Source organism: Bubalus bubalis, chromosome 13 (assembly GCF_019923935.1).
Source record: "Bubalus bubalis isolate 160015118507 breed Murrah chromosome 13, NDDB_SH_1, whole genome shotgun sequence".
NCBI classification, from domain to species: domain Eukaryota; kingdom Metazoa; phylum Chordata; class Mammalia; order Artiodactyla; family Bovidae; genus Bubalus; species Bubalus bubalis.
In genome coordinates this window covers 18,608,787-18,622,341 of record NC_059169.1, presented here as the reverse complement: position 1 = coordinate 18,622,341, position 13,555 = coordinate 18,608,787, and the positions used below count along the sequence as shown (strand labels likewise).

General features: G+C 38.0%; 2 protein-coding genes across 2 annotated transcripts in view; both read left to right on the top strand.

Moving 5' to 3' along the window:
• The window catches only part of LOC123464538 (ATP-binding cassette sub-family C member 4-like), a gene marked incomplete at its 5' end in the record, with an annotated part of 335,503 nt that overhangs the window by 284,577 nt on the left and 37,371 nt on the right, over positions 1-13,555 (top strand).
• Positions 1-13,555, top strand: part of LOC123464837 (ATP-binding cassette sub-family C member 4-like) — a 152,740-nt gene that overhangs the window by 107,994 nt on the left and 31,191 nt on the right. Inside the window, 1 exon segment of the mRNA XM_045162479.1 lies at positions 1,015-1,170. Within this exon segment, the coding sequence (XP_045018414.1) occupies positions 1,015-1,170 (156 nt within the window).

The window sequence follows — 13,555 nt, the reverse complement described above, 5'->3', positions numbered from 1 at the left end:
TAGATTAACACTTGACATGTATTTTTTCAATGTTCAATTGTAAGTATTAATTTATTAATAAAATACCTTTTGTACTCTCCATGAAAGGTCCCATGTAAATAGCAAATTTTGTTTGTGTTGTTTTTGATCTCATTATGTGCCTCTGTCTACTGGCCTCTGTCTTTTAAGATTCTTCATTTTATATTTTAATTTTTGGATGTTTCAAGGTAGAATAAAATTAAGATATTTAATATCAGGATGTGATTTCATTTTTCTACCAAAGAATATTTTTTCTTAAATAACATCCCTGAGAAAGTGAGTACTTGTTTGTGTATAACACTTGTGACTTGTTAACATCTCTGTAAAACTACCCATGTGATTCTCAAGGTCAAATTACCTAGGTAGCCAGAATAAAGCTAATTTGAAAGCTGACTTCTTATGCACCACTTAAGAGACTGCTGGTTTTTCACTGCCATCAGATTATTTTTTTAAGTCATCTTGCTTTATTTACAAATCTTAGTTACACACATCCATACACATGTATACACATACACCACACGCACATACAGTTCTCCCCCTTTAACATACCACATAATGGATACTATGTGATAATCACAGAAAACAGTTTTTAGCATCTTAAGCATCTTCAGGGGAATCTGAATAAAACTGCCTGACATCTTAAGAAGGCATAAAAATCACTCTAGTTTATATTCTATATGCTTGGGATGATGGTGGTCTCAACCAGGGACATTTATGAATATCTGCCATTTTTGGTTGCCATGATTTGGGGATTGCATCTGGTATCTAGTGGGTTGAGTTCATGGCGACTGTCAAACATCTTACAATATACATGACAGTCCCCTGACCCCCCAACAATGAATTATCTGATCCAAAATGTCACCAAGACCATATTTGAGAAACTATAGACTATTCTTTATATATAACAGAACTTTGAAAATTCATCTTCAACAATCAGGTTTTCTCCTAGGTTTTTTGCATCCTGTTAATTCTTCATCTCCCTGAGTCTCTTTACAGGTTGGCATTGTGGGAAGAACAGGAACTGGAAAAAGTTCCCTCATTGCTGCTCTTTTTAGATTGTCAGAACCCAAAGGTGACATTTTGATTGATGAGTTCTGGACAACCAGCATTGGACTTCATGATTTAAGGAAGAAAATATCAGTTGCACCTCAGGTATGCACATCAGAGCATTCTCACATGTTCTTTTTATAAAGTGTCTCAGTTTAATTGCTTTTAATTTGATTTTTTTTTTCAAATTACATGAAAAGGTTGATCCTTTTTTTACCAATAGAGCACATTTTTAGCATCAGGTATTTTCAACAGACATTTTCATCAGATACCATGTTTTGTTTCTTTGTTCATTTGTTAGTTTTATGTGCATGTGATTTAATAACTTACCGAGATAGATTTCTGGACTCAGTCTTCCTCAGTTGCCACAATTTTATCCACTGATAACCACATAATTCTGAGAATAAAAGGATAAATGCTTTGCTTAGTGCTAGAGAGGTTCCTATAGGGAAACAACTTTTAAGTGTCTTACAGATGGAATTTTGCTGTGGGAAATGAGGACATCTTTTCAAAGGTGATTATCTCCTTGGAGGACTTTCTGTGAAACTGTAGCACTTTGAGAATTACAGGGTCTATAGATGCTTTGGGAAGACTTTGTTAATTCATCCATTACTGAATAATTTTCACCAGGGAGACAGTACAGAATAGTGAGGTAGAGCAGGGGAAAAAGAATTCTGTCTCTATGTACCTCAGTTTTCTTTGTCTTACAAGGTAACTAACAGTACCAACCCCTTGTACTGTTGTGAGGGCAAAATAGGTCACTAAGTGTGGAGTGCTTCACATAGACCCAGATGTGACTGCTGTGATGGTGGAGCATTGAATTGGCCATCTTTTCCTGAACTCTGATTTGGTTTTCTTCTCTTCTGCATCTTACAATAGTATAACTTTCAGGGAGAGTTTTGGAGACTGGTTTATATGCATGGTAGACACTACTGTCATTCCTTGTGGTTAATTCACTCAACATAATTCCATGAATATTTACTTAGAAATTACTGTCCTCCAGGTATATAGCCAAGGGGAACCTAGATCCTGTTTCCTCATCTTCCATCCTGCCCTCTGCTTTGACAGATGTACTGATTTTTTAAAAAAGAATTGGAATTTTTATATATACTCAATAATCATCTGCCCATCAAAGGAAGCTCTGAAAAATACCCTCTTGAGATGAAAAACAGAGAGGAGATGAGACAAAATGAGCCAGACAATTGTGCCTCCTGGAATGTTGGTATAATGTGCCTGAAGTGCCTATTTATTAGGAAGCATGCACAGTATGGCCCCAAAGGGAACGAGAACATGGGCTTGGGTACAGCTGTTGCTACTACCTGTGGCCTCTAAAATACTTTTAATTAAGTACTTTTGAAACCAAGATATTCTTTTCAGAATACAGTGAAATGCCACTTCACAAACTTTAAGATGTCTGCTATCAAAGAAAAGAGAATGAAAATGACAAGTGTTGGCAAGGATGTAGAGAAATTAGAAACCTTACTCATTGCTTATAAGAATGTAAAATAGTTCAGCCACTATGGAAATCAAGTTGGTGTTTGCTCAGAAAAAGTTAGAGATACAATTATCATATGACCTAGCAGTTCTACTGTAGAGTATAAACCCAAAAGAATTGGAAGAAAGGTCTTGAAGAGATAGCTTAACATGCATGTTATAACAGCATTATTATCAATAGCAAAAAGGTGGAGGCAACCAAGAGTCCATTGACAGATGAATCAATAAAGTGTGGTGCATATACATATAGTGGAATATTATCTGGCCTTAAAAAAGAAAATTCTGACACATGCTACAATATAGTTGACCTTGAGGAAATTAAACTAAGGGGATAAACCAGTCACAAAGGACAAATACTTTATGATTCTAATAGGAGGTACCTAGTGTACTAAAGTCATGGATACAGGACGTCAAATGGTGGGTGCCAGGAGATGCTGAGAGGGGGGAGTTGTTGTTTAATCGGTACAGATTTTCACTTCTGCAAGATAAAAGATCTGTGGCTGGAAGTTGGTGATGGTTGTACAACAGTGTGAATGTATTTAATACCACTGAACTGTGCACTTAAAGGTGGTTAAGCTAGTAAATTTTATGTGCATTTTACTACAATTAAAACAATTTTTATTCAAAGGTGTCCCATTCAGGAAAAATGGAAAGAAAATTTTATTTTATTTATTTATTTTTTTTAAATCGCCATGTGTTTTTTTTTTATTTTATTCTATTTTTAAACTTTACAATATTGTATTAGTGTTGCCAAATATCGAAATGAATCCGCCACAGGTATATCTGTGTTCCCCATCCTGAACCCTCCTCCTTCCTCCCTCCCCATACCATCCCTCTGGGTCGTCCCAGTGCACCAGCCCCAAGCATCCAGTATCATGCATCAAACCTGGACTGGCGACTCATTTCATACATGATATTATACATGTTTCAATGCCATTCTCCCAAATCTCCCCACCCTCTCCCTCTCCCACAGAGTCCATAAGACTGATCTATACATCAGTGTCTCTTTTGCTGTCTCATACACAGGGTTATTGTTACCATCTTTCTAAATTCCATATATATGCGTTAGTATACTGTATTGGTGTTTTTCTTTCTGGCTTACTTCACTCTGTATAATAGGCTCCAGTTTCATCCACCTCATTAGAACTGATTCAAATGTATTCTTTTTAATGGCTGAGTAATACTCCATTGTGTATATGTACCACCGCTTTCTTATCCATTCATCTGCTGATGGGCATCTAGGTTGCTTCCATGTCCTGGCTATTATAAACAGTGCTGCGATGAACATTGGGGTACATGAGTCTCTTTCCCTTCTGGTTTCCTCAGTGTGTATGCCCAGCAGTGGGATTGCTGGATCATAAGGCAGTTCTATTTCCAGTTTCTTAAGGAATCTCCACACTGTTCTCCATAGTGGCTGTACTAGTTTGCATTCCCACGTACAGTGTAAGAGGCTTCCCTTTTCTCCACACCCTCTCCAGCATTTATTGCTTGCAGACTTTTGGATAACAGTCATTCTGATCGGCATGAAATGGTACCTCATAGTGGTTTTGATTTGCATTTCTCTGATAATGAGTGATGTTGAGCATCTTTTCATGTGTTTGTTAGCCATCTGTATGTCTTCTTTGGAGAAATGTCTATTTAGTTCTTTGGCCCATTTTTTGATTGGGTCATTTATTTTTCTGGAGTTGAGCTGTAGTAGTTGCTTGTATATTTTTGAGATTAGTTGTTTGTCAGTTGCTTCATTTGCTATTATTTTCTCCCATTCTGAAGGCTGCCTTTTTCACCTTGCTAATAGTTTCCTTTGTTGTGCAGAAGCTTTTAAGGTTAATTAGGTCCCATTTGTTTATTTTTGCTTTTATTTCCAATATTCTTGGAGGTGGGTCATAGAGGATCCTGCTGTGATATATGTCGGAGAGTGTTTTGCCTGTGTTCTCCTCTAGGAGTTTTATAGTTTCTGGTCTTACATTGAGATCTTTAATCCATTTTGAGTTTATTTTTGTGTATGGTGTTAGAAAGTGTTCTAGTTTCATTCTTTTACAAGTGGTTGACCAGTTTTCCCAGCACCACTTGTTAAAGAGATTGTCTTTAATCCATTGTATATTCTTGCCTCCTTTGTCAAAGATAAGGTGTCCATATGTGCATGGGTTTATCTCTGGGCTTTCTATTTTGTTCCATTGATCAATATTTCTGTCCTTGTACCAGTACCATACTGTCTTGATAACTGTGGCTTTGTAGTAGAGCCTGAAGTCAGGTAGGTTGATTCCTCCAGTTCCATTCTTCTTTCTCAAGATAGCTTTGGCTATTCGAGGTTTTTTATATTTCCATACAAATTGTGAAATTATTTGTTCTAGCTCTGTGAAGAATACCGTTGGTAGCTTGATAGGGATTGCATTGAATCTATACATTGCTTTGGGTAGTATACTCATTTTCACTTTACTGATTCCTCCAATCCATGAACATGGTATATTTCTCCATCTATTAGTGTCCTCTTTGATTTCTTTCACCAGTGTTTTATAGTTTTCTATGTATAGGTCTTTAGTTTCTCTAGGTAGATATATTCCTAAGTATTTTATTCTTTTCGTTGCAATGGTGAATGGAATTGTTTCCTTAATTTCTCTTTCTGTTTTCTCATTATTAGTGTATAGGAATGCAAGGGATTTCAGTGTGTTGATTTTATATCCTGCAACTTTACTATAATCATTGATTAGTTCTAGTAATTTTCTGGTGGAGTCTTTAGGGTTTTCTATGTAGAGGATCATGTCATCTGCAAATAGTGAGAGTTTTACTTCTTCTTTTCCAATTTGGATTCCTTTTATTTCTTTTTCTGCTCTGATTGCTGTGGCCAAAACTTCCAACACTATGTTGAATAGTAAAGATGAAAGTGGGCACCCTTGTCTTGTTCCTGACTTTAGAGGAAATGCTTTCAATTTTTCACTGTTGAGGATAATGTTTGCTGTGGGTTTGTCATATATAGCTTTTATTATGTTGAGGTATGTTCCTTCTATTCCTGCTTTCTGGAGAGTTTTTATCATAAATGGATGTTGAATTTTGTCAAAGGCTTTCTCTGCATCTATTGAGATAATCATATGGTTTTTATTTTTCAATTTGTTAATGTGGTGTATTATATTGATTGACTTGTGGATATTGAAGAATCCTTGCATCCCTGGGATAAAGCCCACTTGGTCATGGTGTATGATCATTTTAATATGTTATTGGATTCTGATTGCTAGAATTTTGTTAAGGATTTTTGCATCTATGTTCATCAGTGATATTGGCCTGTAGTTTTCTTTTTTTTGTGGGATCTTTGTCAGGTTTTGGTATTAGGGTGATGGTGGCCTCATAGAATGAGTTTGGAAGTTTACCTTTCTCTGCAGTTTTCTGGAAAAGTTTGAGTAGGATAGGTGTTAGCTCTTCTCTAAATTTTTGGTAGAATTCAGCTGTGAAGCCATCTGGACCTGGGCTTTTGTTTGCTGGAAGACTTCTGATTACAGTTTGAATTTCCATGCTTGTGATGGGTCTGTTAAGATTTTCCATTTCTTCCTGGTTGAGTTTTGGAAAGTTGTACTTTTCTAAGAGTTTGTCCATTTCTTCCACGTTGTCCATTTTATTGACATATAATTGTTGATAGTAGTCTCTTATGATCCTCTGTATTTCTGTGTTGTCTGTTGTGATCTCTCCATTTTCATTTCTAATTTTATTGATTTGATTTTTCTCCCTTTGTTTCTTGATGAGTCTGGCTAATGGTTTGTCAATTTTATTTATCCTTTCAAAGAACCAGCTTTTGGCTTTGTTGATTTTTGCTATGGTCTCTTTTGTTTCTTTTGCATTTATTTCTGCCCTAATTTTTAAGATTTCTTTCCTTTTATTAACCCTGGGGTTCTTCATTTCTTCCTTTTCTAGTTGCTTTAGGTGTAGGGTTGGGTTATTTATTTGACTTTCTTCTTGTTTCTTGAGGTATGCCTGTATTGCTATGAACTTTCCCCTTAGGACTGCTTTTATTTTTATTTATTTATTTATTTATTTATTTTAATCTTAAGTTATTTATTTTTTTGTTGTGTTTTCATTTTCATTAGTTTCTATGCAAGTTCTGATTTCTTTTTTGATTTCTTCTGTGATTTGTTGGTTATTCAGCAGCGTGTTGTTCAGCCTCCATATGTTGGAATTTTTCATAGTTTTTCTCCTGTAATTGAGATCTAATCTTACTGCATTGTGGTCAGAAAAGATGCTTGGGATTATTTCTATTTTTATGAATTTACCAAGGCTAGATTTATGGTCCAGGATGTGATCTATCCTGGAGAAGGTTCCATGTGCACTTGAGAAAAAGGTGAAATTCATTGTTTTTGGATGAAATGTCCTATAGATATCAATTAGGTCTAACTGGTCTATTGTATCGTTTAAAGTTTGTGTTTCCTTGTTAATTTTCTGTTTAGTTGATCTATCCATAGGTGTGAGTGGGGTATTAAAGTCTCCCACTATTATTGTGTTATTGTTAATTTCTCCTTTCATACTTGCTAGCATTTGTCTTACATATTGCGGCGCTCCCGTGTTGGGTGCATATATATTTATAATTGTTATATCTTCTTCTTGGATTGATCCTTTGATCATTATGTAGTGACAATTTTTGTCTCTTTTCACAGCCTTTGTTTTAAAGTCTATTTTATCTGATATAAGTATTGCTTCTCCTGCTTTCTTTTGGTCCCTATTTGCATGGAAAATCTTTTTCCAGCCCTTCACTTTCAGTCTGTATGTGTCCCCTGTTTTGAGGTGGGTCTCTTGTAGACAACATATGTAGGGGTCTTGTTTTTGTATCCATTCAGCCAGTCTTTGTCTTTTGGTTGGGGCATTCAACCCATTTACATTTAAGGTAATTACTGATAAGTATGATCCCGTTGCCATTTACTTTATTGTTTTGGGTTCAATTTTAGACACCGTTTTTGTGTTTCCTGTCTAGAGGATATCTTTTAGTATTTGTTGGAGAGCTGGTTTGGTGGTGCTGAATTCTCTCAGCTTTTGCTTGTCTGTAAAGCTTTTGATTTCTCCTTCATATTTGAATGAGATCCTTGCTGGGTACAATAATCTGGGCTGTAGGTTATTTTCTTTCATCACTTTAAGTATGTCTTGCCAATCCCTCCTGGCTTGAAGAGTTTCTATGGAAAGATCAGCTGTTATCCTTATGGGAATTCCCTTGTGTGTTATTTGTTGTTTTTCCCTTGCTGCTTTTAATATTTGTTCTTTGTGTTTGATCTTTGTTAATTTGATTAATATGTGTCTTGGGGTGTTTTGCCTTGGGTTTATCCTGTTTGGGACTCTCTAGGTTTCTTGGACTTGGGTGATTATTTCCTTCCCCATTTTAGGGAAGTTTTCAACTATTATCTCTTCAAGTATTTTCTCATGGTCTTTCTTTTTGTCTTCTTCTTCTGGGACCCCTATGATTCGAATGTTGTAGCGTTTAATATTGTCCTGGAGGTCTCTGAGATTGTCCTCATTTAATTCGTTTTTCCTTTATCCTCTCTGATTCATTTATTTCTACCATTCTATCTTCTAATTCACCAATCCTATCTTCTGCCTCTGTTATTCTACTATTTTTTGCCTCCAGAGTGTTTTTAATTTCATTTATTGCATTATTCATTATATATTGACTCTCTTTTATTTCTTCTAGGTCTTTGTTAAACCTTTCTTGCATCTTCTCAATCTTTGTCTCCAGACTATTTATCTGTGATTCCATTTTGATTTCAAGATTTTGGATCAATTTCACTATCATTATTTGGAATTCTTTATCAGGTAGATTCCCTATCTCTTCCTCTTTTGTTTGGCTTGGTGGGCATTTATCCTGTTCCTTTATCTGCTGGCTATTCCTCTGTCTCTTCATCTTGTTTAAATTGCTGAGTTTGGGGTGTCCTTTCTGTATTCTAGCAGTTTGTGGAGCTCTCTTTATTGTGGCATTTCCTCGCTATGTGTGGGTTTGTATAGATGGCTTGTCAAGGTTTCTTGGTTAGGGAAGCTTGTGTCGGTGTTCTGGTGGGTGGAGCTGTATTTCTTCTCTCTGGAGTGCAATGAAATGTCCAGTAATGAGTTATGGGATGTCTATGGTTTTGGGGTGACTTTAGGCTGCTTGTGTCTTGGAGCTCAGGGCTATGTTCCTTGTTGCTGGAGAATTTGCTTGGTATGTCTTGCCCTGAAACTTGTTGGCCCTTGTGTGGTGCTTGGTTTCAGTGCAGGTATGGAGGCATTTGATGAGCTCCTGTCAATTAACGTTCCTTGGAGTCAGGAGCTCCCTGGAGTCAGGGTTTGGACTTAAGCCTCCTGCTTCCAGTTATCGGTCTTATTTTTACAGTAGTTTCAAAGCTTCTCCTTCTATACAGCACCATTGATAAAACATCTACGTTAAAGATGAAAAGTTTCTCTACCATGAGGGTCACCCAGAGAGGTTCACAGCGTTACATGGAGAAGAGAAGAGGGAGGAGGGAGTTAGAGGTGACCCGAATGAGATGAGGTGGGATCAATAGAGGAGACAGTGGGCTAGCCAGTAATCTCTTCCTTATGTGCACTCCACAACTGGACCACTCAGAGTTGTTCACGGAGTTATACAGAGAAGAGAAGAAGGCGGAAGGTGACAAAGGTGGCCAGGAGGATAAAAGGGGGGAATGAAAAAGAGGGAGACAGATCCAGCCAGTAATCAGTTCCCTAAGTGTTCTCCACCATTTGGAACACACAGAAATTCACAGAGGTGGGTAGAGTAGAGAGGGGTTAGGGAGGAGACACAGGCGACCTGGTGGAGAAAAAGGAGAGTCCAAAGGGAGAGAGAGCAGTCAAGCCAGTAATCTCGCTCCCTAGTGAAAAATGGGTACTGAAGATTGGGTTCTTAAAGGTACAAAATTGGTAACAAATACATAAAAGCAAAAATTAAGAATCTAGAGTAGAGTTTGGAATTTCAAAAATACAATGTTAAAGAAAAGAAGAAGGAAAAGAAAGAGAAAAAGTGAACAAACAAAAACAAACAAGGTCGTGAAAATTATAAAGAAGATATAGGTACAAAATTGATAACTGATATCAAAAAGCAAAAGTTAAAAATCTAGAGTAGAGTTTGGAATTTCAAAAATACAATGTGAAAAAAAGAAGAGGAAAAAGAAAGAGAGGGAAAAAAAAAAAAAAAAACAAGAACAAAGTCACAAAAATTATAAAGAAAATACAGGTACAAAATTGACAACAAATACCAAAAAGCATAAATTAAAAATCTAGACTAGAGTTTGGAATTTCAGATATACAATGTTATTTAAAAGAAGAAGAGAAAGAAACAGAGAAAAAGAAGAAGAAAAAATAAAAAAGGGTCACAGAAATTATATTAAAAAAAACTATAGGTACAAAATTGATAACAAATACCAAAGAGCTAAAATTAAAAATCTAGACTAGAGTTTGGAATTTCAAAAATACAATGTTAAAGAAAAGAAGGAAAAAAAAAAAACCAAGGTCAAAAAAAATTATAATATATATATATATGAACTTTGCTTTAAAAAAAAAAAGTCTTCTTTTTTTTTTTTCAAAGTAATCGGTTATAAAAGTGAAAATTAAAGTAATAATAGAAGACTTAATTTTTTTTAATTTAAAAAAAAGAAAAGAAAAGAAAGAAAGAATGATCATAAAAATAGTAAAAATATATCTAGAACTTTCTCCGGTTTTGTTGTGATTATGTGGGTTCAGTTCATTTTTGGCTAGTTCCTTGGTCTGACTTATATTTCTCAAGATCTATAGGCCCCTTCCTATGTAGTTGGTACTAACCACAGGGTTTTAATGTATTGCCTGTAGCTTCCAAGGCGGATCCCTCTGTTACAGCTTCTTCTGTTTGCTGGTCTCTTCAGTGTCTGGCTTCCGCCCTGACACAAAGGGAGACGGTGGAGGACACTTTTTTTTTTTTAGGCTCACTTGTTCAGCCACGCTGTGGGGAGGGAGGGAGGGATGCTGCAAACAAGTTACACTGGCGTGTGCTCGCAGTGCCTCAGCCACACTGGTCTGCCCCCCGTTCACGGCGCGTGTAGCCTCCCTGCCCACGCTGCTCAGGCTCTAGGTTGCTCCGCCGGGAACCATCTGTGGCTGGGACTGGGCTGCCTGCACTTCCCAGGTCCAAGCCGCTCAGGTTCAGGCACTCGGGTAGTTCTCAGAGGCGCAGACTCTTGGTTAGGCCTGTGTTTTGTGCCCTTCCCAGATCCAAGCAGCTCAGGTGATGAGGTGTTTGGTGCGCGCGATTGCTGCGACTTATCGCCTCCCCACCACTCGATTATCTAGGTGTGTAACCGGCGCACCTTCTCAGGCAGATGTTGACCGTCCAGACCCCCAAGAAGTTTTAGTTAGCAAAGAAGCCTGCTTACAGTTTTATAGATAATGTCTCTCTGGGGCTGCAATTGTCCCCTTCCGGCTCTGGCTGCCTATCACTGGAGGGGGATGGTCTGCTGCCAGCTATCTCTGTTCAGTCCTTTGTTCCGTGCGCGGGCCTGGCCGTGTCTTAGGTTAGGGCTGGCTTTTCGCGTGGTAGATATCCCACAGTCTGGTTAGCTAGCCCAAATTATTTCACTCAGATAGCGCTTGGCATATTCAGGCCAGATCCTTGCGATGCAGCCCGCGCCGCGCCTCCCTGCCCAGCCCCCGCTTGCTAATGGCGGATGCAGGCGTCTGCGCTGCTTCTCCACTGGGGGAGTTACCGTAGGGCTCGCAATGTGCGGGTTTTAATTGTTTATTTGTTTTTCCTCCCTGTTATGTTGCCCTCTGTGCTTCCAAGGCTCGGCACAGATTCGGCCGTGAGAAGGTTTCCTGGTGTTTGGAAACTTCTCTCTTTTTAAGACTCCCTTCCCGGGACGGAACTCCGTCCATCCCTCTTTTGTCTCTTTTTTTGTCTTTTATATATTTTTCTACCTCCTTTCGAAGACTTGGGTTGCTTTTCTGGGTGCCTGATGTCTGCCGGCATTCAGAAGTTGTTCTGTGGAATTTACTCGGCGTTTAAATGTTCTTTTGATGAATTTGTGGGGGAGAAAGTGTTCTCCCCGTCCTACTCCTCCGCCATCTTAGCTCCTCCTCCTCTGGGAAGAAAATTTTAGCACATTCAGTCCCTATATTTAAAAATTTCCTCTGGCTATTAGATTTATCATTTGTGGTTACAGCAAAAAAATAAATGAGTTTAGATTCCCAAATTTTATGATTTGATGGTACTCATCTTTGAAATGGCCACATGAGATTAGTTAACAGAAATAAAGGGCATGTCTGTAAAGTCCTTGGATGAAAGGCTTTAGAAACATGCCCTACATTATTTTTAATGCTTCTCAATAGGAAAAAGTTGTATGCTTGTGTACATAAAATAACACTATAAATAAATAACATTAGATTATTCTTGGCTCTGCCATGTTTGGAAGCACATCTGAGCAAAGACCAAGCAACCTTTGCATCAACATGTTTTGGTTCAGTCCTGTTGGTTTCCACCCTACCTTTGAGTATGCTCTATATGCACACTCCAGACAGCATACTTACAAAATAGTCCTAAGCTTTGTATCCATGTAGGTTCTACTTTATATGCCTTTATCTCCAAGGTGCAATGTTGGTTGATCAAAGAGAGAATCTGGAGAGAACTTGCAATGTGAAAAGTTTCCTAGGAAACCATTCAGGAATCAGACAAGGGAGAATGTTTGAGTGTAGACCAAGTGTCAACATGACCCATAGTTTTATGTCCTCTCTGCCTCATTATGACTGTGGGGACTTGAGGATGTCACTCAACTTCCAAACTTCAGTGTCCTTGTTCTTAAACTTGGTCTGGTAATCATTGTCAGAGATTTGCTGTGAAGATGTAACTGGGTGAGAAAAAGTTTGTGTCCGTGTCTGGTTCTTATGAAAGCTCAGTCAATAAAAACTATTATTATTCTTAAGGATCAGGGCACAGGCTTTTGGGTATAATGCCTGCTTAAGTAAAAAGATTAACACCTTCTGGAGTGACTTTACCCTTTAATTTCTGCCTATGTGTTAATACTCCTTGGTGATTTTCTTTATACTTATTGTTACAATATAAACTAAGTTGTCTTATAAATATAAATAGTAAAGCAAAGAAACAAAAAATAAAAACACAAAAATAGGAATTTGGGGAAAATTTGTAACAGAGAAATGTATCAAACATTTTCCACCAAAAGCAAGAAGACAGACTGGCCATTTTTTGTACTTTGATTTCTGGCTTCCCTCCCACCAGCTTTTTTCCTGACCACCATCTTGTACACACAGGTACTTTCTTATTTAGTTATACACCAAGACCTCTGGCCTTCTCAGCCTACCCCACACTTCTTTCCTTTCCTTGAGGACAGAGCCTGTGTTTCACATGTCTGTTCCTCTGGTGCTTGTTACAATCCCTGACAAGTTACATGAAAGTGAAAGTGAAAGTGAAGTCCCTCAGTCATGCCAGACTCTTTGAGACACCATAGACTGTAGCTAACCAGGCTCCTCCGTCATGGGATTGTCCAGGGAAGCATACTGGAGTGGGTTTCCATATCCTTCTCCAGGGGAATCTTTCCAACCCAGGAATAGAACCTGTGTCTCCTGAATTGTAGACAGATGCTTTACCATCTGAGCCACCAGGAAGGGTTGCAACCAAGACTTAACCTGCAAAGAGAAACCAGCCTTGGCTATTAGAGAAAGGGCTTTGAGTTGGACCAGAAGGCAGGCACAGGAAGAACTGAAAAAGGAGCAGAGATGCTTAAAGGAAGCTCTCCACAAAGAATGAAATTTCACTCTGTTCTCCAAGAGCTTAACAGCCACTGGATGTTAGTTAATCTGTGACAGATTGTGCTACACAGTGAAACATGCTTTTGAAGTAAATCTCCCCTACTCCATAAAAATGATATTTTATGGTTCATCTTGCTAATTTTTCACCCATTTAGATTCTGCATGACAGAGAAAGTTGACAGTATTAAATAGTATTACATCCTCTGAGCTGCCTCAGCTTGCTACCTACTGACTGCCGTCAGGTAGC